General features: G+C 40.0%; 1 protein-coding gene across 1 annotated transcript in view; it reads right to left on the bottom strand.

The window, feature by feature from the left end:
- cdhr2 (cadherin related family member 2) overlaps nt 1-19,224 on the bottom strand; it is a 38,379-nt gene extending 19,155 nt beyond the window's left edge. Inside the window, exons 1-17 of the mRNA XM_031797973.1 lie at nt 19,093-19,224; nt 9,928-9,990; nt 9,493-9,561; nt 9,207-9,358; nt 8,904-8,954; nt 8,331-8,420; nt 7,266-7,355; nt 6,432-6,554; nt 6,073-6,222; nt 5,485-5,560; nt 5,178-5,290; nt 4,849-5,067; nt 4,418-4,573; nt 3,532-3,696; nt 2,543-2,604; nt 1,930-2,173; nt 984-1,217 (exon numbers count right to left, since the gene is read on the bottom strand). Of these exons, the coding sequence (XP_031653833.1) occupies nt 984-1,217; nt 1,930-2,173; nt 2,543-2,604; nt 3,532-3,696; nt 4,418-4,573; nt 4,849-5,067; nt 5,178-5,290; nt 5,485-5,560; nt 6,073-6,222; nt 6,432-6,554; nt 7,266-7,355; nt 8,331-8,420; nt 8,904-8,954; nt 9,207-9,358; nt 9,493-9,561; nt 9,928-9,976 (2,043 nt within the window). The 5' untranslated portion in view covers nt 9,977-9,990; nt 19,093-19,224. The remainder of the gene's footprint in view (nt 1-983; nt 1,218-1,929; nt 2,174-2,542; nt 2,605-3,531; nt 3,697-4,417; nt 4,574-4,848; nt 5,068-5,177; nt 5,291-5,484; nt 5,561-6,072; nt 6,223-6,431; nt 6,555-7,265; nt 7,356-8,330; nt 8,421-8,903; nt 8,955-9,206; nt 9,359-9,492; nt 9,562-9,927; nt 9,991-19,092) is intronic.
- Nucleotides 19,225-26,414: the final 7,190 nt, after the last annotated feature.

Here is a 26,414-nt window from a genome sequence, read left to right as displayed (position 1 = left end):
CATGTCTGGAGGAAACCTGGCACCATCCCTACAGTGAAGAATGGTGGTGGCAGCATCATGCTGTGGGGATGTTTTTCAGCGGCAGGGACTGGGAGACTAGTCAGGATCGAGGGAAAGATAAATGTAGCAAAGTAGAGAGATCATTGATGAAAACCTGCTCCAGAGCGCTCAGGACCTCAGACTGGGGCGAAGGTTCACCTTCCAACAGGACAACGACCCTAAGCACACAGCCAAGAGAACGCAGGATTGTCTTCGGGACAAATATCTGAATGTCCATGAGTGGCCCAGCCAGAGCCCGGACTTGAACCCGATCGAACTGTAGAGACCTGGAGAGACTCTGGAGAGATCTGAAAATAGCTGTGCAGCAATGCTCCCCATTCAATCTGACAGAGTTTGAGCGGATCTGCAGAGCACAATGGGAGAAACTCCCCAAATACTGGTGAGCACAGCTTGTATCATCATACCCAAGAAGACTCGAGGCTGTAATCGCTGCCAAATGTGCTTCAACAAAGTTCTGAGTAAAAGTGTCTGAATACTTATGCAAATGTAATATATATATATATATACTTTTTTTTAATCAATTAGCAAAATAATCTCAAAACCTATTTTTTGTCATTATGATGAGGGGAATTGTTTTTTAATCCATTTGAGAATGTGGCTGTGACACAACCACATGTGGAAAAAGTCCAGTGTAATTCCTTGAGGGCCGTTGTGGTATCAGCTTGAGGGGGACTATACACGGCTCTCTTGGGAGGTAATGCGGTCGGCATTTGATTGTGATTGTAATATTATAGGATTTGTTTATTTAAAAAAAAAAACATAAATGCAAAGTTGTTTAGGACCTAGTAACAGAGGTGCCAAGGGGGACATGATTCTAGATCAACAGTCCTACTCTGAGACGCTTTGTGAATATGGGCCCAGGTACCAATACACCCTGTCTGTGCACTTGTTAAAGGTTTGTGAGGGATGGACAGTGATCTTACCTCCACATTGATGATGACTGGCACCCAGCTGGTCAGTGGTGGACTGCCTTTGTCAGTTGCTGTCACATTTAACTTAACCTGCCCATTATCCTTGGCCTGCATGGCCTCTCTGTCTAGCGGGCCATTGTTCTCCAACCAGCCTGTGGTGGGGTCAATGGTGAATTTGCCACTGTAGTTACTGTTAACTATTCCATACACAATCTCGCTGTTGGGCGGCTCATCTCTGTCAGTAGCCTGCAAACGAGAAGAAGGAAAGAATTCACCAACAACCTAGAAGCAGCACAGAGGGCTAGAAAAATTCTGATAACTTTCTCCCAAATTCCTGGAAGATTCCTGAAATTCAGTACAGAATAAGCAGGAAATCTGGAATCCTCTGACCTGAATTCTTCAAAAAACCTGGGACTTTTTGGAAAGTTACTAGAATTATCCCGGGTCTACTACGGGTCTCTGCCATAGACTAGCATGAGGCTCAGCTGTAGACCGGTTTAACCCTTTGGTTACTGTGTGTAGAGCAGGAGTCTCAAACTCATTCCATGGAAGGGGGCCAGTGGCTGCTGGTTGTTGTTATTTCCTTTCAATCTTTGTCAAATGAAGTCTTAAGACAACCAGGTGAGGGGAGTTCCTAACTTATCAGTGACCTTCAATTGATCCAATAAGCACAAGGAAGGAGTGATGACCTGGAAACTCTCAGCCCTCCATGGAAGGAGTTTGACACCCGTGTTGTAGAGTAGGGTAGTTTTCAAATCTATTCTTGGGTTCCTCAAGCGTTCTATGTTTTTTAAAATTATTTTTTTAAATACTTCTTCCACACCTTATTCATCTAATAATAAACTCCTTGATTAGGTGAATCAGCTGAGCTTGTTCAGGGCTACAGCAACATCATAAAACATCTAGGGGGTCCCTGAGGAGAGGTTTGGAATACACTTGTATAGAGACAGATATTGACCTGTACTTGAATTCTTAGGTCTGAGCCCTCTTTCACATAGTCGATGTAGGATTCTCTGTTGAACTGTGGTGTCTGGTCATTGATGTCTGTCAGTGTGATTTCTAACACAGTGTTCCCTGTGTTGTTGGCCTGGTCTCTTGCTTGCAGAGTTGGAGAATACAGGGAGGTGACCTCTCGGTCGATCAGTTTGCTGTTTGTCACATAGATCCTCCCTGTCATTGCATTCACATTGAAGTACTTTAGTCTGAAAACCAGAAATCTCTTTTAGTAATTAGTTCTCATGTATTGGGTCTCGTTTCACAAACATTGGCACCTCATGTCAGACAACATCAAAGTTGATATACTGTATATTGTTTAGGTTTGATGAAAGCCTCTTATATAAAGCAAACTAAATGAATGAAGTATCATATAGACATAAGAAAACCCTGGAATGGATCACAATCCTGGAAACCCTGGAATGGATCACAATACTGGAAACCCTGGAATGGATCACAATACTGGAAACCCTGGAATGGATCACAATACTGGAAACCCTGGAATGGATCACAATACTGGAAACCCTGGAATGGATCACAATACAACATACAGTGATAATGGAATGTAGTGTACGTACATGCTGTCGGGAAGAAGTCTGTATCTGATGTTACCAACATCCATAGTGTCAGGATCGGTTGCCTGGAGAGAAGTAGAGTTTTTGTGATTGTACTTCCAATACATTTAGCAGCAACAAATAAATAAACAGAGACAAGAACCCAAGTCAGAGGACTTTTGATTCACATGTTATTACGAGTGTGTTTGATTCACATGTTATTACGAGTGTGTTTGATTCACATGTTATTACGAGTGTGTTTGTTAGATTTACACCCAGCAGTGTGACCTGGGTTGTTGAGTGAGTTAACACTCGATACTTCAAGACGCTGTTCAAATCAAACACAGAGCGCATTGGTTGAATTCCAGGCAGGATGGTAACAATAACATAGACCTACTGTTAGAATGGTAACAATAACATAGACCTACTGTTAGAATGGTACCAATAACATAGACCTACTGTTAGAATGGTAACAATAACATAGACCTGCTGTTAGAATGGTAACAATAACATAGACCTGCTGTTAGAATGGTAACAATAACATAGACCTGCTGTTAGAATGGTAACAATAACATAGACCTGCTGTTAGAATGGTAACAATAACATAGACCTACTGTTAGATAACAATAACATAGACCTGCTTTTAGAATGGTAACAATAACATAGACCTACTGTTAGAATGGTAACAATAACATAGACCTGCTGTTAGAATGGTGACAATAACATAGACCTACTGTTAGAATGGTAACAATAACATAGACCTGCTGTTAGAATGGTAACAATAACATAGACCTGCTGTTAGAATGGTAACAATAACATAGACCTGCTGTTAGAATGGTAACAATAACATAGACCTGCTGTTAGAATGGTAACAATAACATAGACCTACTGTTAGAATGGTAACAATAACATAGACCTACTGTTAGAATGGTAACAATAACATAGACCTACTGTTAGAATGGTAACAATAACATAGACCTACTGTTAGAATGGTAACAATAACATAGACCTACTGTTATCGTGTCCACAGTGGTTCCATTAGGACTGTGCTCATCAACCTTGAGGGTGTAGACTTCTTTGGGGAACGTGGGGCTGTTGTCATTAATGTCTTTGATCTGAATGGTGACTGTAGCTGTGGAACAGCAGTCTGCTTTATTGGAGTGATCCTTGGCGATAATCTGTACAGAAAAACAACCACGATTTAACCTCAAGTTTTTAAATCACAGACTCTCGGACGGAGTAAGAATGTTGTACTCTGTGGTGAACATCAGTCGGTAAACCTCAGGTTATTAACAGCTGTGCACTGTTCGGTGAAGAGAGTGCCATTTGAGACAAAAAAAAGGTGTTGGTTTTGAAAATGGTGATATGATCCGTCAAAATAATACTTTTGGGGTGTTGATGGTACGATGTCATTATTCACGTTCTGCAGCGTGACCACCGTACCTGGTAGAGACGGTTAAATGTCTCTTGCGTGTCCGCAGTTCACCTGGCTATAGACGTGTGAAGGGTGCAATGTCATCTCCTTTAGCGTAAGTAATCAACCTGTTTGTAATGGATCCTAAGTGAGTTTGCTTGGCGTCTTAAAAAACGACTCAAAAACCTGTTTCAGCCTAAGCTAAGGTGAATTCTGACATTGGACACACTCCAAACCACTTAGTTTGTCTGGTTGAAATCTTCAATCGACTTGTCACACATCTTCTTTGAAAATATTGTCAAATGTATTTGAATGATAACAAGGTGGTTCTTGATGATTTTTTGACAATGGTGTTTGTCTTTGGTTTGAAGACATGTCCCACATTTACGTGGACATAGTACCTTACTTTTGACCTTGATCCTTATTGGGCCCTGGTGAAAAGTAGTGCACTAAATAGGGAATAGGTTGCCATTTGAAACTCATACCTGGATAACCATTGATGTTTTGGTCTCGTAGTCCACAGCCTGGGAGTTCTTGACCATGATCTGAACCGGGCTTTCTGAGTAGGCAATCTGTGGCGACACACTGAACGCATCCTTGTCTGGTCCAGCAAGACTTAATTCGAATTTTCCATTATCTCCCTACATCAGAATACAGATGTTGATCAATTTTCTGGCCTGAGTAAACTCTGGTCCCACATGACTTTGACGTTGTTGTTGTTTTTTAAAATAAACATATATTTTGTGGTTAGTGTTGCAAAATTCCAGTAAATTTTCAAGTAATCCTGGTTGGAGGATTTCAGATGTTGTTTTTCATTATTCCTTTCCCCCCTCCTAACTCTGGGAATCTTCCAACCAAGAGTTACAGAAAAATATCACAAAAAAATTTCCAACCCTATTTCTTAGAAAGGACTGACCTGATCCAAATCTTTGGCTCTGATGTTGAGGTCGTCGACTGGAACACCCATGGAGGAGTGTTCAAAGATGTTGGCCGTGAAGCTGCTGGCCTCCGCGCAGGGCTCCACACCACAGTCGTAAAATTTAGGCTTGTTGTCATTGATGTCACCGATGGTAATCCGCACCTCAGTGGAGGTGTGTGCTTGGGTCCCCAGAATGCTTGGATGAACCTCCGTTGCCTGGAATTTTAGTTTTTATTAACAGTGGGTTCAGCCTGAAATTAAAATATTGTCTTTTGGATAAATTACTTTTGGAAATTACGTAAAGGATTTAAGCAATACGAGTATACCGTCACTTTAAGGGCCACAACAGAATTGATGTCCAACAAAGCCTCTCTATCAATATCACTTTTGACAGATATGACTCCATCGTTGGCCGTGATGTCAAACAGGTCATCGGTACCTGCAAATATAACAAAACACATATCACAGTCCAATCTTCATCATTATTCCAACAATTTTTTAATGAAAAACAACAACAACAAAAATCTTTATATTTTCAAGAGTTGTCAGCGCAATGGCAACGGACAGTGTTTACGCTGATGTTCTGCTAACAACCTGTAATGAGCAGACGTTCATATAGGTAGCTATAGTCACCTTCAATGCTGTAGGTGATGTCATCGTTGATTCCTGAGTCCTGATCAATTGCAGTCACTTTAAACACAGACTGGCCCTGAAATGAAAGGGAGACGGTAGAGTTCAGTTAAAGGCGGACGTCAACAAAGGCTTTGTCCCCCTTGGCATCCCAAAAGTAGTAAATGGCCTAGATCAAAAGTAGTAAATGGCCCTGATCCAAAGTAGTAAATGTCCCTGATCTAAAGTAGTAAATGGCCCTGATCCAAAGTAGTTAAATGGCCCTGTTCAAAAGTAGTAAATGGCCCTGATCAAAAGTAGTAAATGGCCAAGATCAAAATTATTAAATGGCCCTGTTCAAAAGTAGCAAATGGCCCTGTTCAAAAGTAGTAAATGGCCCTGATCAGTAGGGGAAATGGTACCATTTGGAACTTTATTGGTCCATACCTTTGCTTCTACAATAGTTTTTCTATTTAGGAAGATGTGTACGACAATACAACAACGATAAACAAATTGTAAAAGGACTTAGCAGTTGGTAGAAAACACGATGTGAACGTCGGTCGAACCATGAACTAAAAAGAAAGTGCCCCGTTTTGGCAACACCTGACTCACCACGGGAAAATGCTCAGTGACAGTCGTCGCGTAAGGAGTACTTAGAAACCGTGGATCCATGTCTGGGACGTCCACCACAGTGATGAAAGCAAAAGCAATGTTGGACTGATGAACAGGTTTAGGTTCATTATACACAGGGCCTCCACCATCCTGTGAGGGGGAAGCACAATCAGAAACACACAACAAACAAACACATTTAATAAGACAGTTTCTCAGATGAAGCCCACAACTGGATCGGAAAAACATGATCAATTCCAGAAAGAACGTGCTTGTTAGTCAGGAATAGAGAAAAAAAAACTTTCCAATAAGTGACTAGTGAAGATCCAACAGTGAACAGAGTGTTGAGATGTGCTACTTACAGTGGCGTTGATCTTGAGCCTGTAGAAAGTGCTCAAACTTGTGAAATTCAGTTGTTTAACCAGTTTGACTTCGCCATTATTCTCATTGATAGTAAAATGATTTAGTCCATCACTTGGACTAGCCTAGAATCGAGGAGAGAGTTGGGTTTAAATACATGGAGTTGATTTAACAATGTACATAGTCCGTTCTAATTTTGGTTCTAATGGGGGTGTAACTTGGGTCTAATGGGGGTGTAACTTGGTTCTAATGGGGGTGTAATTTGGTTCTAATGGGGGTGTAACTTGGTTCTAATGGGGGTGTAACTTGGTTCTAATGGGGGTGTAACTTGGTTCTAATGGGGGTGTAACTTGGTTCTAATGGGGGTGTAACTTGGTTCTAATGGGGGTGTAACTTGGTTCTAATGGGGGTGTAACTTGGTTCTAATGGGGGTGTAATTTGGTTCTAATGGGGGTGTAACTTGGTTCTAATGGGGGTGTAACTTGGTTCTAATGGGGGTGTAACTTGGTTATAATGGGGGTGTAATTTGGTTCTAATGGGGGTGTAACTTGGTTCTAATGGTGGTGTAACTTGGTTCTAATGGGGGTGTAATTTGGTTCTAATGGGGGTGTAACTTGGTTCTAATGGGGGTGTAACTTGGTTCTAATGGGGGTGTAACTTGGTTCTAATGGTGGTGTAACTTGGTTCTAATGGGGGTGTAATTTGGTTCTAATGGGGGTGTAACTTGGTTCTAATGGGGGTGTAACTTGGTTCTAAGTTCACTGTTGATGTTTTGCATCAGGTTCACTTATGAATCAATAGAGAAAATCAGCTTTCTGTCCAAAAGCAATACTTACCTCATCAATGTGGTACTTTACAACAGCAGCAAGTCCAGCGTCTACATCTTTGGCATATACTTGAAACAGAACAGTGTCCAAGGCAGTATTCTAATGACAATAAACAGACAGAGGGGGACGAGGAAGTTGGAGGCACAATAGTACTTTAGAAAAGTCACTTTCAAATGTAGAGCACAAAAAAATGAATCCCTGACTATACGCTACTAGTAAGGGACCCGGTTAGATGTCGATTCTCCATACTAAGTCTTATAGGATGAAGTGAGAATTAAATCACTGAGGATTACCAGCAAACTGTATACAGAATGTGTATTGTGTGAATTGGTTTATGTATTCCATTTTAGAATAAGGCTGTAACGTAACGAAATGTGAGAAAAGTCAAGGGGTCTGAATACTTCCTGAAGTATTCAGTATATATATAATATATATATATATATATTGTTATATATTGTTATATATTGTTATATCTACATTGTAGAATAATAGTGAAGACATCAAAACTATGAAATTATACATATTGAGTTACGTAGTAATCAAAAAAGTGTTAAACAAATTGTAATTTTTTTTTTTATATTTGAGATTCTTCAAATAGCCACCCTTTGCCTTGATGACAGCTTTGAACACTCTAACCCAGAAACACTCCCAGCTGTAATCACTGACAAAGGTGATTCTAACATGTATTGACTCGGTGGTGTTTATACTTATGTAAATTAAATATTTCTGTATTTAATTTTCAATAAAATAGCACAAAAAAAAATCTAAAAAACTTGTTTTCACTTTATTTCACTTTTATTGTGAAAAAATGTTTGAATTCATTTTCTTTTTAGGCTGGAACAACAAAAACAATATACATACTTTTCTAAAACGTCATTATAAATTACTAAAGTTTCTATAGATTTCACAAATTACCAGATTTTCTGAAAAGTTTTAAAACCATTGCCTGTTTAGATGATTTCACAGGCTCATAAAGTTTCCCACAATTTCTTAATTATGGCTGGAAAATTAATTGAACGTACCATATAAATGAAATTCTTATTAAACGAATGTAAAATGAGTAATTTTACTTACTTCTTCGACATTTACGTTGTAAGGTGTATTTTCAAATATGGGTTGGTTATCGTTCGCATCTATAATGATTATCTGAATGTCTTTGCTAACCTAAAAAAAAAGATGACATGATATATTGTGCATGTTATAAAATATACATTTGTTAAAAACAATAAAATACATTTTAAAAAATATAGTTAAAAAATGTTTATGTTTGGTATTTTATTAGGATCACCAGTAGCTGTTGCAAAAGCAGCAGCTACTCTTCCTGGGGTCCAACACAAAACATGAAACACAACATAATACAGGGCATTAATAGACAAGAACAGATCAAGAACAAAACTACATAGATTTCTTTTTTTTTTAAAGGCCAATACATACACACAAACTATCTAGGTCCAATAGGGGAGAGGCGTTGTGCCGTGAGGTGTTGCTTTATCTGGTTTGTTAAACAAAGTTTGCTGTTCATTTGAGCAACATGAGATGGAACAGAGTTCCGTGCAATAATGGTTCTAAATAATACTGTACGTTTTCTTGAATTTGTTCTGGATTTGGAGACTGTGAAAAGAGTTAGAGGCTTTATTGTGAACTTACTGTGTAATATGCGTCAGAAACCACAATGCCGATAGAGAATACACCCTTGTCCTAAACAAATACAAGCCAATCAATTAGAGATTCAGGTCAGGAAAAATAAAGGATAAAATACTGAAACACTGAAATGGCTGAAACAATACTGAAATGGCTGAAACAATACTGAAATACTAAAATGGCTGAAACAATACTGAAATACTAAAATGGCTGAAACAATACTGAAATACTAAAATGGCTGAAACAATACTGAAATACTAAAATGGCTGAAACAATACTGAAATACTAAAATGGGAGACGAGGACTTACATCATCATCTCTCTCCAAGGGGGTCCGGATGGTTACTGTCCCTGTGTTTGCGTCGCAATTAAAGTAGCTTGCTTTTGGCCCAGTAATCATGTATGTCAGTGGGTCAGGGACAAGATCGGGATCGTATGTTTCTATTTGAAAGGCAAATTCATCTGAAGAGAGAGAGAGAGCGTTGGGTTGACAAAAGGTGAGTCAAAAACCAGTATATGGCAAAGAGCAAGCATGAATTGACATACTATTTTGTTTAAAAAAAACTTCTGTATTCCTGAGTACAATAAATACATACTAATTGGAGTGTCTTCCCGTATTTGAGCATAATTTGTTGTAATGCTCGGGATTTGGTTTTGGCTTTGCACTGTAGAGAAATAAAAAGCAGTGATAGATTAATCTTATAATCTGTAAAACCAAGCAAAATGAGTCCCACTTTACAATAATATTGATACGATTTGACACTGAGTTTAAACATCCTCACTTTATCTGTGAAATTGCCATTAAACAACCAGTATCACTGTGTGAATAGACAGGACATTATTAGAAGTAGAAAATTAATGCGGTTAAATAGCCAGTGCAACATGTGCCTTGGAATGCATCCCAAACGACACCCTATCCCCCTGTAGGGTGTACTACTTTAGACCAGTGCTCGTATTCCCGGTGGGCTCTACTTAGGGGACAAGGTACCATTGGGGACAGAGAGAGGTTAGAGACCCAGGTAGGTACTCACCTCCAGTGAAGAGGCTCACAAGACACAGCAGCAGCACACTGCCCTCCATCCTTCACAGGCCTGCTAACTCAGACAACACACAAAACACCATAGAATGACTTATTAGAACACAAAACACCATAGAATGACTTATTAGAACACAAAACACCATAGAATGACTTATTAGAACACAAAACACCATAGAATGACTTATTAGAACACAAAACACCATAGAATGACTTATTAGAACACAAAACACCATAGAATGACTTATTAGAACACAAAACACCATAGAATGACTTATTAGAACACAAAACACCATAGAATGACTTATTAGAACACAAAACACCATAGAATGACTTATTAGAACACAAAACACCATAGAATGACTTATTAGAACACAAAACACCATAGAATGACTTATTAGAACACAAAACACCATATAATTATATATTAGTACATAAAACACCATAGAATGACTTAGAATTACTTAGAATTACTTAAAATACCATAGAAGTACATTTTAGAACTTAAAACACCGTAGTCATTTAGAAGACACTTATCCAGAGAGACATACAGGAGAAATTAGGGTTAAGTGTTTTGCTCAAGGGTACATCAACAGATTTTTCACCTAGTCATCTCGGGGGTTTGAACCCAACAGGGGGTTACTGGCCCAACGTTCTTAACTGCTAAGCGACCAGAACTACACATTTCCCATGATTCTACATTTAGCTCTATCATGAGAGTTATACAGCATGTAGGCCTCGCTGAATGCTTTTCATGATCAGTGAACATCAATTGATCATGTATTTTTCAGATGTGTGCCAGTAGCCTATCCATTTGGCACGTAGCTAGCTAGACAGCTAAGCAAACAACATGTGTCATTTAGCTTGCTTCATCAGAGATGAAGGTCTTATGGGAAGAGCTCGCCATGTTTGTCGGACTACTGTCATCACCACTATAGATGACAAGCAAATCAAACAATATTTGGACAAAAAACACCATTCTCAAAAGTGCCCGCAAATGCAATTACGCATGTAATGCTGTTATTATAAATGTGCATTTTTATGGTGAAAATGATCTTCCCCAAACTGGAAACTCTGTTTATGTATAATAGTTAGGCTACACCCCTTGTAAAGCAGATTCATGTGCTTCATTTTAACAAGTTATTTGGCTACTTTAGTTGTGATACAAACCTTATCAAAAACATATATGCCTATTGGACTAGTCTACAAGAGGTGTGATACTAACCTTATCAAAAACATATATGCCTATTGGACTAGTCTACAAGAGGTGTGATACTAACCTTATCAAAAACATATATGCCTATTGGACTAGTCTACAAGAGGTGTGATACTAACCTTATCAAAAACATATATGCCTATTGGACTAGTCTACAAGAGGTGTGATACTAACCTTATCAAAAACATATATGCCTATTGGACTAGTCTACAAGAGGTGTGATACTAACCTTATCAAAAACATATATGCCTATTGGACTAGTCTACAAGAGGTGTGATACTAACCTTATCAAAAACATATATGCCTATTGGACTAGTCTACAAGAGGTGTGATACTAACCTTATCAAAAACATATATGCCTATTGGACTAGTCTACAAGAGGTGTGATACTAACCTTATCAAAAACATATATGCCTATTGGACTAGTCTACAAGAGGTGTGATACTAACCTTATCAAAAACATATATGCCTATTGGACTAGTCTACAAGAGGTGTGATACTAACCTTATCAAAAACATATATGCCTATTGGACTAGTCTACAAGAGGTGTGATACTAACCTTATCAAAAACATATATGCCTATTGGACTAGTCTACAAGAGGTGTGATACTAACCTTATCAAAAACATATATGCCTATTGGACTAGTCTACAAGAGGTGTGATACTAACCTTATCAAAAACATATATGCCTATTGGACTAGTCTACAAGAGGTGTGATACTAACCTTATCAAAAACATATATGCCTATTGGACTAGTCTACAAGAGGTGTGATACTAACCTTATCAAAAACATATATGCCTATTGGACTAGTCTACAAGAGGTGTGATACTAACCTTATCAAAAACATATATGCCTATTGGACTAGTCTACAAGAGGTGTGATACTAACCTTATCAAAAACATATATGCCTATTGGACTAGTCTACAAGAGGTGTGATACTAACCTTATCAAAAACATATATGCCTATTGGACTAGTCTACAAGAGGTGTGATACTAACCTTATCAAAAACATATATGCCTATTGGACTAGTCTACAAGAGGTGTGATACTAACCTTATCAAAAACATATATGCCTATTGGACTAGTCTACAAGAGGTGTGATACTAACCTTATCAAAAACATATATGCCTATTGGACTAGTCTACAAGAGGTGTGATACTAACCTTATCAAAAACATATATGCCTATTGGACTAGTCTACAAGAGGTGTGATACTAACCTTATCAAAAACATATATGCCTATTGGACTAGTCTACAAGAGGTGTGATACTAACCTTATCAAAAACATATATGCCTATTGGACTAGTCTACAAGAGGTGTGATACTAACCTTATCAAAAACATATATGCCTATTGGACTAGTCTACAAGAGGTGTGATACTAACCTTATCAAAAACATATATGCCTATTGGACTAGTCTACAAGAGGTGTGATACTAACCTTATCAAAAACATATATGCCTATTGGACTAGTCTACAAGAGGTGTGATACTAACCTTATCAAAAACATATATGCCTATTGGACTAGTCTACAAGAGGTGTGATACTAACCTTATCAAAAACATATATGCCTATTGGACTAGTCTACAAGAGGTGTGATACTAACCTTATCAAAAACATATATGCCTATTGGACTAGTCTACAAGAGGTGTGATACTAACCTTATCAAAAACATATATGCCTATTGGACTAGTCTACAAGAGGTGTGATACTAACCTTATCAAAAACATATATGCCTATTGGACTAGTCTACAAGAGGTGTGATACTAACCTTATCAAAAACATATATGCCTATTGGACTAGTCTACAAGAGGTGTGATACTAACCTTATCAAAAACATATATGCCTATTGGACTAGTCTACAAGAGGTGTGATACTAACCTTATCAAAAACATATATGCCTATTGGACTAGTCTACAAGAGGTGTGATACTAACCTTATCAAAAACATATATGCCTATTGGACTAGTCTACAAGAGGTGTGATACTAACCTTATCAAAAACATATATGCCTATTGGACTAGTCTACAAGAGGTGTGATACTAACCTTATCAAAAACATATATGCCTATTGGACTAGTCTACAAGAGGTGTGATACTAACCTTATCAAAAACATATATGCCTATTGGACTAGTCTACAAGAGGTGTGATACTAACCTTATCAAAAACATATATGCCTATTGGACTAGTCTACAAGAGGTGTGATACTAACCTTATCAAAAACATATATGCCTATTGGACTAGTCTACAAGAGGTGTGATACTAACCTTATCAAAAACATATATGCCTATTGGACTAGTCTACAAGAGGTGTGATACTAACCTTATCAAAAACATATATGCCTATTGGACTAGTCTACAAGAGGTGTGATACTAACCTTATCAAAAACATATATGCCTATTGGACTAGTCTACAAGAGGTGTGATACTAACCTTATCAAAAACATATATGCCTATTGGACTAGTCTACAAGAGGTGTGATACTAACCTTATCAAAAACATATATGCCTATTGGACTAGTCTACAAGAGGTGTGATACTAACCTTATCAAAAACATATATGCCTATTGGACTAGTCTACAAGAGGTGTGATACTAACCTTATCAAAAACATATATGCCTATTGGACTAGTCTACAAGAGGTGTGATACTAACCTTATCAAAAACATATATGCCTATTGGACTAGTCTACAAGAGGTGTGATACTAACCTTATCAAAAACATATATGCCTATTGGACTAGTCTACAAGAGGTGTGATACTAACCTTATCAAAAACATATATGCCTATTGGACTAGTCTACAAGAGGTGTGATACTAACCTTATCAAAAACATATATGCCTATTGGACTAGTCTACAAGAGGTGTGATACTAACCTTATCAAAAACATATATGCCTATTGGACTAGTCTACAAGAGGTGTGATACTAACCTTATCAAAAACATATATGCCTATTGGACTAGTCTACAAGAGGTGTGATACTAACCTTATCAAAAACATATATGCCTATTGGACTAGTCTACAAGAGGTGTGATACTAACCTTATCAAAAACATATATGCCTATTGGACTAGTCTACAAGAGGTGTGATACTAACCTTATCAAAAACATATATGCCTATTGGACTAGTCTACAAGAGGTGTGATACTAACCTTATCAAAAACATATATGCCTATTGGACTAGTCTACAAGAGGTGTGATACTAACCTTATCAAAACATATATGCCTATTGGACTAGTCTACAAGAGGTGTGATACTAACCTTATCAAAAACATATATGCCTATTGGACTAGTCTACAAGAGGTGTGATACTAACCTTATCAAAAACATATATGCCTATTGGACTAGTCTACAAGAGGTGTGATACTAACCTTATCAAAAACATATATGCCTATTGGACTAGTCTACAAGAGGTGTGATACTAACCTTATCAAAAACATATATGCCTATTGGACTAGTCTACAAGAGGTGTGATACTAACCTTATCAAAAACATATATGCCTATTGGACTAGTCTACAAGAGGTGTGATACTAACCTTATCAAAAACATATATGCCTATTGGACTAGTCTACAAGAGGTGTGATACTAACCTTATCAAAAACATATATGCCTATTGGACTAGTCTACAAGAGGTGTGATACTAACCTTATCAAAAACATATATGCCTATTGGACTAGTCTACAAGAGGTGTGATACTAACCTTATCAAAAACATATATGCCTATTGGACTAGTCTACAAGAGGTGTGATACTAACCTTATCAAAAACATATATGCCTATTGGACTAGTCTACAAGAGGTGTGATACTAACCTTATCAAAAACATATATGCCTATTGGACTAGTCTACAAGAGGTGTGATACTAACCTTATCAAAAACATATATGCCTATTGGACTAGTCTACAAGAGGTGTGATACTAACCTTATCAAAAACATATATGCCTATTGGACTAGTCTACAAGAGGTGTGATACTAACCTTATCAAAAACATATATGCCTATTGGACTAGTCTACAAGAGGTGTGATACTAACCTTATCAAAAACATATATGCCTATTGGACTAGTCTACAAGAGGTGTGATACTAACCTTATCAAAAACATATATGCCTATTGGACTAGTCTACAAGAGGTGTGATACTAACCTTATCAAAAACATATATGCCTATTGGACTAGTCTACAAGAGGTGTGATACTAACCTTATCAAAAACATATATGCCTATTGGACTAGTCTACAAGAGGTGTGCGACTATGATTTTTTTAAAGGCACCAAAAAAAGACACGCCCTGTTTCTTGCCTTACTTCACACAAGCTGACCATGATTCACAAGTGATGGGCTAATATTGTCACCCATCAGACTGTTCTTGATTTAATCTGGTCTTTCCATATACTAAATGATACATGTGTGACATTTGTTTTGATTTTGATCATTTATCATCCACCCGTCTTGAAACGGGGGCAGGTGAAGAGGGAAAAATAAGTAATCTATGCATTTAAATAGCGAAGGGAACACGTTTTTTTCCGTGGTTCATTTTTATGCCAAGTAGGCTATACTCCTGTTGTAAAGCAATGTGCTTAATACCAGAAAAGTTGAGAAATAAATACAGTAGGCATAGCCTATAGAAAGCTGATGGGATCCTCCTCTTTTTAATAGAGGCCATCGAAACTCTGTTTTCTACCGCAACTTCATAGCCTTTAGAAATGTTGTGCAACATGAGCTCATGGGCTCTCATGAAGTGTTTGATTATATATTTGATGACATTTGCATTGATGTCAGAGTGATTAGAGAGACAATAGAGTGCCGAGTACCGGGCAGTTAGCAAATTTGGTAGGCTACTAATGACCATCAGCAGCATTAGAGCTTGGAGAAGCATAGTTACCATGACCAAACGGTCTGGACTCGTGACCGCCGGTGTAGCGGTAATACGGTTACCATAACAGCCCTATTGGCACCCTTTTACATTTTCCACATTTTGTTGTGTTACAGTCTGAATTTAAAATGGACTATAATTTATATTTGGTGTCACTGATCTACACACAATGCCCCATAATGTCAAAACTGAATTTTGTTTGACTCAAAGCTGTAAACGCAGACTCAAAACTTTAATCTCAGCCAAAGTGCTTCTACAAAGTATTGACTCAAGGGTATGAATACTTATTTAAATTAGCTTAATTTAATTTTCTATAAATAATATTAAAAAAATAAAATCTAAATACAGGTTTTCACTTTGTCAATATGAGATATTGTGTGTAGATGTGTGAGGAATTCGGGCTGTAACACAACACAATGTGGAATAAGTCAAGGGGTAGGAATACTTTCTGAAGGCCACTATACGTTGGTTGGTGATAAACATACCACTATGTTCAGCCAACTGTCATGTGAAATGTGTAGTTGTGACTATGCTCTTCAAGAGTGGGTGATATTACAACTGAAGAGATGTATTACACAATCCCTTGAAAACGGTACACAGTTGTCAATGGTTTTAGCTGAGCTGGGGGTCTTCTTGCCCCCAACGGGCAAATCGAACGCTCTGCACCTTATTGTGACGTTTTATTGATAACGACCTATACTCAACACTAAACTAAAAGTTGTATTGATAACGACCTATACTCAACACTAAACTAAAAGTTGTATTGATAACGACCTATACTCAACACTAAACTAAAAGTTGTATTGATAACGACCTATACTCAACACTAAACTAAAAGTTGTATTGATAACGACCTATACTCAACACTAAACTAAAAGTTGTATTGATAACGACCTATACTCAACACTAAACTAAAAGTTGTATTGATAACGACCTATACTCAACACTAAACTAAAAGTTGTATTGATAACGACCTATACTCAACACTAAACTAAAAGTTGTATTGATAACGACCTATACTCAACACTAAACTAAAAGTTGTATTGATAACGACCTATACTCAACACTAAACTAAAAGTTGTATTGATAACGACCTATACTCAACACTAAACTAAAAGTTGTATTGATAACGACCTATACTCAACACTAAACTAAAAGTTGTATTGATAACGACCTATACTCAACACTAAACTAAAAGTTATTTTAAAGTTACATTCTATTAAAAGGCAGTATTGAATTGTTGTTAAACAAGTTTACTAACATAATAAAAGGAGAAATAAGGCAAAATAACAACCAAAATGGGTCTCACTCAAATGTGTTTGTCTTATTTACTGTAAGGAAGTAGTCCGATATGACCGCTATTCCCTCCAACACATATACAACCGAGAGATAACAGATCAGACTAGAAATAGATCATATCTGAGACTCTGAATTGCCAGGCATTAAAATAAGGCTGTCATTACAGGAACGAACGGGAGTCAATGTTTAACCAGAGAGATGTGTAATACCCATGTTCTGTATCCTGTCATAAATTCAGATTATGAAAACAACGCTTTGCGTACATGCGCCATTGCTCGTTCTAAATTAATAACGTACATGCGTACAGTATAAATACAACATGTGTAATTTACATGTTAAAAACTGTCCAAATTGTTTGTCTATTTGTATACAGTATTTCTGTATATGCCTGTGTGTTAAACATATCAGCTGATGGGGCGGCAGGTGGCCTAGTCGTTAGAGCAGGTAGCCTAGTGGTTAGAGCAGGTAGCCTAGTCGTTAGAGCAGGTAGCCTAGTGGTTAGAGCAGGTAGCCTAGTGGTTAGAGCAGGTAGCCTAGTGGTTAGAGCAGGTAGCCTAGTCGTTAGAGCAGGTAGCCTAGTGGTTAGAGCAGGTAGCCTAGTCGTTAGAGCAGGTAGCCTAGTGGTTAGAGCAGGTAGCCTAGTGGTTAGAGCAGGTAGCCTAGTGGTTAGAGCAGGTAGCCTAGTGGTTAGAGCAGGTAGCCTAGTGGTTAGAGCAGGTAGCCTAGTGGTTAGAGCAGGTAGCCTAGTGGTTAGAGCAGGTAGCCTAGTAGTTAGAGAGTTGGGCCTGTGACCAGCAGGTAGCCTAGTGGTTAGAGCGTTGGACTAGTAACCAGCAGGTAGCCTAGTGGTTAGAGCAGGTAGCCTAGTCGTTAGAGCAGGTAGCCTAGTGGTTAGAGCAGGTAGCCTAGTCGTTAGAGCAGGTAGCCTAGTGGTTAGAGCAGGTAGCCTAGTGGTTAGAGCAGGTAGCCTAGTGGTTAGAGCAGGTAGCCTAGTCGTTAGAGCAGGTAGCCTAGTGGTTAGAGCAGGTAGCCTAGTCGTTAGAGCAGGTAGCCTAGTGGTTAGAGCAGGTAGCCTAGTGGTTAGAGCAGGTAGCCTAGTGGTTAGAGCAGGTAGCCTAGTGGTTAGAGCAGGTAGCCTAGTGGTTAGAGCAGGTAGCCTAGTGGTTAGAGCAGGTAGCCTAGTGGTTAGAGCAGGTAGCCTAGTGGTTAGAGCAGGTAGCCTAGTAGTTAGAGAGTTGGGCCTGTGACCAGCAGGTAGCCTAGTGGTTAGAGCGTTGGACTAGTAACCAGCAGGTAGCCTAGTGGTTAGAGCAGGTAGCCTAGTGGTTAGAGCGTTGGGTCAGTATCCAGCAGGTAGCCTAGTGGTTAGAGAGTTGGGCCAGTAACCATAAAGGTTGCTAGATCAAATCCCTGAGCTGACAAGGTATAAATCTGTCTTCTGCCCCTGAACAAGGCAGTTAACCCACTGTTCCTAGGCCGCCATTGAAAATAAGAATTTGTTCTGAACTGACTTACCTCGTTAAATTGATTAATTAGAACTACTATGTTCATCTACTGTATCAGAGAACAATCCCACAATCCACCACATGACGATGGCCAGAGTATTACTCTCCCACTACAACTCTAATGACCCTATTCACATTACTCTGAATATTACTCTCCTACTAAAACCCCAATGACCTTATTCACATTACACATCACAAATCACATCAACACATCCAAGTGAAGAAGAAAACAAATATTATTCTAATGAACACAAACAAATTGTTCAAAGCTCAGACTTACCGGCCCACGTTCCTTAGTTGGGTATTAGACAGAGAGAGAGAGAGCCAGGTAACAGGTGGTTGTTCTAGAGGGATGTGGAGAGAACTGAACTGGAGTCTAGGTGAGACCTTAGCCTGCTGCTGGGACTTCTGCTCTCACTCTCTCTCTCTCTCTCTCTTGTGATTATCTCCTCTCCTTTAGGCTGTAAATGTTAATGATTAGCACACATTGAGAAACACAGTGGACAACATGGCCTGGATGGACAGATGCAGCAGCCTCCTTACAGTGTGTGTGTGTGTGTGTGTGTGTGTGTGTGTGTGTGTGTGTGTGTGTGTGTGTGTGTGTGTGTGTGTGTGTGTGTGTGTGTGTGCGTGCGTGCGTGCGTGCGTGCGTGCGTGCGTGTGCGTGTGCGTGTGTGTGTGTGTACACCCATGCTAAAGACAACTATGTGTAGCCTATAGCATACGGACAGCCAGGAGCATAGGAGAGGAGTCTCGTGCAGTAAAGTAAAATGCTGATAACTACAGTAACCAGACTACAGTAACCAGGCTACAGTAACCAGGCTACAGTAACCAGGCTAAAGTAACCAGGCTACAGTAACCAGACTACAGTAACCAGGCTACAGTAACCAGGCTACAGTAACCAGGCTACAGTAACCAGGCTACAGATACCAGGCTACAGTAACCAGAAGACCATACTCTCAGCATCAGAGGAACTACAAACAAACCTTGTTTCTCTCAAAAGAGTTTTGAAAATGTTAAATATTATCCTAGTGAAAAAAACAACAACAGAGACAAGTTCAGACACTACTGCAGGCATAGAGAAGAATGGCAGTCTTTCTCCCCATCTCTCTTTCTAAACAAGGAAAGCTTCCATCCCCTCTCCTCCCTCCCTTGTTCTCTACATCCCCACTACATGTACTAGACGATAGTGTGACATGTTGTTGGGTCACTCACCCGTGTCCGAGCGATGATACATCGCATACCAGCGTAGCAGAACCTACTGAAACTCTCTGTTGTCCAGCGAGGAGCCTCCTCCCTCCAAGCAGAACCTACTGAAACTCTCTGTTGTCCAGCGAGGAGCCTCCTCCCTCCCTCCCTCCTCCCTCCCTCCCTCCGAGCAGAACCTACTGAAACTCTCTGTTGTCCAGCGAGGAGCCTCCTCCCTCCAAGCAGAACCTACTGAAACTCTCTGTTATCCAGCGAGGAGCCCCCTCCCTCCCTCCCTCCGAGCAGAACCTACTGAAACTCTCTGTTATCCAGCGAGGAGCCCCCTCCCTCCCTTCGAGCAGGACCTACTGAAACTCTCTGTTATCCAGCGAGGAGCCCCCTCCCTCAGAGCAGAACCTACTGAAACTCTCTGTTATCCAGCGAGGAGCCCCCTCCCTCCAAGCAGAACCTACTGAAACTCTCTGTTGTCCAGCGAGGAGCCTCCTCCCACCCTCCGAGCAGGACCTACTGAAACTCTCTGTTATCCAGCGAGGAGCCCCCTCCCTCAGAGCAGAACCTACTGAAACTCTCTGTTATCCAGCGAGGAGCCCCCTTCCTCAGAGCAGGACCTACTGAAACTCTCTGTTATCCAGCGAGGAGCCCCCTCCCTCCAAGCAGAACCTACTGAAACTCTCTGTTATCCAGCGAGGAGCCCCCTCCCTCCCTCCGAGCAGAACCTACTGAAACCCTCTGTTATCCAGCAAGGAGCCTCTTCCCTCCGAGCAGAACCATCTGTTGTCCAGCAAGGAGTCTCTTCCCTGGGCAAAAATTGGTTGAATGAACGACCCCCTCAAAATATGAGGACGTTCAAATCAATGTGGAAAACTGATTTGAATTTTTTTTAAAGGAAATTTGAACTTTTTTAAAAACTTTGAACCTGAATTCAATGACATGGTGAATTTCTTTGTTGATTTCACATTGAATTCACATTAGGTGACAAGTCAACCAAATGTAGATCAAAACTAGACGTTGAACTGACGTCTGTGCCTAGTGGGGACGTCCCAACCTTTGACCTGTTGAACTGACGTCTGTGCCCAGTGGGGACGTCCCAACCTTTGACCTGTTGAACTGACGTCTGTGCCTAGTGGGTCCTTCCATGGCACGATCACCTCAACCGGCTGAACATCACGTGACCATGAGTGGGTCCTTCCATGGCACGATCACCTCAACCGCTGAACATCACGTGACCATGATGCGAACAGGACTGGTTCAGGAGAAACATTCCACTGTACCGTAATTCCGGTGCGACACTGTAATTGACCAGTGGCTCTTCATCCCAAATGGCACCCTATTCCCTATAGGGTCCTGGTCAAAAAGCAGCACACTATATAGGGAATAGGGCCCTGGTCTAAAGTAGTGCACTATATAGGGAATAGGGTACCATTTGGGATGCAGGTAGCCTCTGTGTCTCTGGGCCAGTGAGAGACCCATCCTACTGTAGGGTACTTGATGAGCTCGTTCCAATAAGACCACCCCCCTCCCTCCCTCCACCCATCGGGCCGCTCTGCTCAATCACCATGAGATGGAGCGGACACACAAAGAATGACCGTCCTCCGCGTTCCACTGGCTTCATTACCCCAGATCTGCCTCCAAACAAAAGCACGTCTGTATTCTAGTGCTCACTGCAAACAACAAAATGACAACGACAAATATGTCTTCCAGTCCCTATAGTTCAGAACAAAGGGAATAGATGAAGTGCTGTCTGAAAGATGGACAGATTTAGAGTTGATCTAGTCCAGTCCCTATAGTTCAGAATAAAGGGACTAGATGAAGTGCTGTCTGAAAGATGGACAGATTTAGAGTTGATCTATAAAATCTAGACGACACTTACACCATCAACTGTAGAATTTGTCTGTTTTTTTTCCCCCACTCAGGTTATGTCCTAAATTACACCCTATTCCTTATTTATCGCACTACTTAGGGTGACATTTGGGACGTTATCTCAGTAGCGTACAGCTGTGCTTTGTTTTCCTAAAAACCATCAGGTGGTTATCAGGAGTAGAGGTCTTCACGGATCCACCTGTACCCCAATACCCGAATTCTAAAAAATGTCAGAAGTGTGGGTTGGATCTGATATTATTTTTACGGGTGTCGGGTATGTGTACATGTTAAATGACTTGTCTGGAAGGACCCTACAGATCCGAATACGACTGCTGCAATATAGAGAGAGAAACGTGACACTTTATGCTGCTGATTTTGCTTTGCAAGCATGGAACGTGTAGCTTGTCGTTGGCCAATCAGAAGTCATCAACGCGGCAATAGGCTACAGTAATACAGCTTCCATTGGGCAAACGTTAGGAGATATACAGTGGGGAGAACAAGTATTTGATACACTGACGATTTTGCAGGTTTTCCTACTTACAAAGCATGTAGAGGGCTGTAATTTTTATCATAGGTACACTTCAACTGTGAGAGACGGAATCTAGACGGAAGCCACTCCTCAGTAAAAGGCACATGACAGCCCACTTGGAGTTTGCCAAAAGGCACCTAAAGACTCTCAGACGATGAGAAACAACATTCTCTGGTCTGATGAAATCAAGATTGAACTCTTTGGCCTGAATGCCAAGCGTCACGTCTGGAGGAAACCTGGCATCATCCCTACGGTGAAGCATGGTGGTGGCAGCATCATCCTATCCTAGTCAGGATCGAGGGAAAGATGAACGGCGCAAAGTACAGAGAGAGATCCTTGATGAAAACCTGCTCCAGAGCGCTCAGGACCTCAGACTAGGGGCGAAGGTTCACCTTCCAACAGGACAACGACCCTAAGCACACAACCAAGACAACGCAGGAGTGGCTTCGGGACAAGTCTCTGAATGTCCATGAGTGTCCCAGCCAGAGTCCGGACTTGAACCAGATCGAACATCTCTGGAGAGACATGAAAATAGCTGTGCAGCAATGCTCCCCATCCAACCTGACAGAGCTTGAGAGGATCTGCAGAGAAGAATGGGAGAAACTCCCCAAATACAGGTGTGCCAAGCTTGTAGCGTCATACCCAAGAAGACTAGAGGCTGTAATCGCTGCCAAAGGTGCTTCAACAAAGTACTGAGTAAAGGGTCTGAATACTTGTGTTAATGTTATTTAAGTTTTTTGTTTTTAATACATTCGCAAAAATGTCTATAAGAAAAAATATATACTTTTTCATTATGAGGTATTGTGTGTAGAATGATGAGGAAAATAAACCATTTAATATTTTTTTAGAATAAGTCTGTAACCTGACAAAAATGTGGACAAAGTCAAGGGTTCTGAATAGTTTCTGAATGCACTGTACTTTTGTCCTAGAATTATTCATAATGAGTATGCCTGTAGAGGGCAGGAAAAAGCTGTTCCAGGTGTTTGAAAAATGCTAAATTCTCACCCCTCCGGACCAACCCCAGCCCCAGCCGTACCTCAAATTTTGGGGGTCCCAGGAACAGAAAAGGTTGGTCCACTATAATAGTGCACTATATAGGGAAGAGGGTGCCAGTATATAGTGAACAGGGTGCGAGTTTACAGGGAAGAGGGTGCCAGTTTACAGGGAAGAGGGTGCCAGTTTGCAGGGAAGAGGGGGATTTGTTATCCTCTTAACAAGGCTAATCAATCAACAACTTACAGGGAAGAGGGGGATTTGTTGACCCTTTTGTTGACATGGGAAGGTAATCTCTCTGTCTCTTCCCAGTTTACTGTGTGTATGGAACATAGTCTGAATCACTCTGGCGTCCCCTGATTCTGGGCCCTGGTTAGAAGTAGTGTTTTAATATGGAAAGGGGTGCTATTTGGGACTGCAGAAGGGGGAGTGGGTGCACAGTGTGGAAGAAAAGCCCCAAAATATCCTCAACTAAAACCCCATATATAAATGACCAACTTCTGAAGGATACACACACTACATTGAGAACCAATTTAACTTTGAATATGCTTGGTCGTTTTGTGGCACAGAGTCAAACCATTTCAGTAAAATAGAATGTCCTGGATGAATTATATTATATAACAGGGATCAAGTCATTCTCCTCTAATCTTATCCTCTTAGACTTTGGTTTATGACTAGTTTAACATCGCCTCTCCCCTCCCTAGATACTGTAGTCAGGTGGGGAATGTTTTCAGTAATGCTATCAAGGGCTGGATTAGCAAAGCAGTAATTATGCAATAACATTAACCAAATTCCTGTCAAGTGTCAAGAAGCAATTACATCTATTGTAGTTTTCTGATTGTCCAGTAGCGTAGTGTAAAAGTGTATATTCCCACTGGGTACACACTGGTTGAATCAATGTTGTTTCAACGTAATTAGTCATTGTATTGTGACATGAAACCAATGTGGAAAAGATTTGAAAAAAGTTATCAACAAGAATTGTATTCATTTAATTTCCACCAATGATGTAAACATTGAAATTAGGGTAAAACTTTAACTTAAATACATTGACTTAACCTGACTAACAGATTGTTACATCAATCTAATGTCAACATAATCATCAGAACTCTGTATATACGTTGAAATTGCATAAAAAAATTCCACGTAGAAATTCTGTGTATCTTCGTACTGCAACTATTTGCACATTGCTGAAACACGTAGCTGACCATTTGGCATTGGAAAGTTCTATCTTTTAAAAAACATTTTTTTTGAGTGCAACTCTACTGTTCAATTCTAATAGTTTTTTTGTTGATGTTTTTTGTTGTTGTGTCTTTTCACTTTTATTTATTGTCTATTTCACTTGCTCTGGCAATGTAAACATGTTCCCCATGACAATAAAGCCCTTTGAATTGAGAGAGAGAGAGAGAGAGAGAGAGAGAGAGATCGAGAGACAGAGAGAGAGAGAGAGAGAGACAGACAGACAGACAGACAGACAGACAGACAGACAGACAGACAGACAGACAGACAGACAGACAGACAGACAGACAGACAGACAGACAGACAGACAGACAGACAGACAGACAGACAGACAGACAGAAAGACAGACACAGAGAGAGATGGAGAGAGAGAGACAGACAGAGAGAGAGAGAGACAGACAGAGAGAGAGACAGACAGAGAGCGAGACGGAGAGAGACAGAGAAAGAGACGGAGAGACAGAGAGAGAGACGGAGAGACAGAGAGAGAGGGAGAGAGACAGAGAGAGACAGAGACAGAGAGAGAGAGACAGAGAGAGAGAGACAAAGAGAGACGGACAGAGAGAGAGAGAGAGGGAGAGAGATTGTATGACATCAGTGATGAGCTATAAGGAACATGTCTCACAGGGTGGGACCTTAGATGGGCGTAGGAAAGAGATGAACAGCTGAGGGTGTATCAACTCCACAGTTAGTTGTTTTATTACTGCTGTACATGACAGATTCATAGTCAAATCAGTTTGTTCAATAAGAGTCCAAAGGTCAGCTTTGTGGTGTTACACGTGGACTGAAATAGACAGTCACTATCATTACTCAACTGCTGCTGCCAGTCATCTTATTCAGCGGACTTTAAACATTTCCAGAGAATAAACCATGTTGACATGGCTACAATATGATCCCTATACTGTGTTTGTATTTACGTAAAAGATCATATACATCTAAATGTAACCAATCATTTGGTTTGTAAAAAAATAATTGTTGACTAACCTATTCATTTTATATATAACCTACAGTTACAACTATGGAATATAAGGCTTTAGGTCAACAGGCCTATCTTTTCATGATCACGTGACCTCTTGTCTTCTGACCTCAATGGGACTTCCTGGATAAATACATGTTCAATAAAATTTAAATAAAAAAATTAAAGTTATAAATAATAGATATAATATATATATATATATATATATAAAATACTTTTACGAATAATATTTCACGTCATCTCACACAAGTCCTTATTGAGATGAGCAGAAGAGAGACATATAGTGAATACCTGCTTTTCCACTAGAGGGAGGCAGAGGTCAAAAGCACACACTGTTTGTGTCGCAAACCAATGACGAACCGTGGATCTCCTGTGTGCCACCTGACTTGTTTTCCCCCAAATGAGCAAAAACCTAAGACTTTCACTTGGGAGCCAGACTAAATCTTCAGGTCTCGTTTCAAACAAGGATAAGTGTGGTTCCCAATCCCGACCACTTCCGTGGGGTGTAGTGTAGCGTAATACTATAGGGGTTGTTCTTCAACATTCTTGGAAGGATACTAAATGACCATCGTGTACCAGATAGTGAAGTTGCATTGATACAAACTAAAACAAAGGAGCATATGAAGTCAAAATCCCTTAGATATGAGGCCATTGACCTACTTATAGACAAGTGATCTTGACAGCCGACACATGACATTGGGGATATTATGCTGTCACACTCATACTGTCATTACGGTAAAGCAGACAGGATGGAGTGCGCTCTCTCAAATGCGCCCAAATGGGGGTAAAACGTTTACTGCGAA

This window comes from Oncorhynchus kisutch, linkage group LG19, assembly GCF_002021735.2.
Source record: "Oncorhynchus kisutch isolate 150728-3 linkage group LG19, Okis_V2, whole genome shotgun sequence".
NCBI classification, from domain to species: Eukaryota; Metazoa; Chordata; class Actinopteri; order Salmoniformes; family Salmonidae; genus Oncorhynchus; species Oncorhynchus kisutch.
The sequence above is the reverse complement of the archived record's forward strand: the minus strand, read 5'-3'. Positions and strand labels throughout refer to the sequence as shown.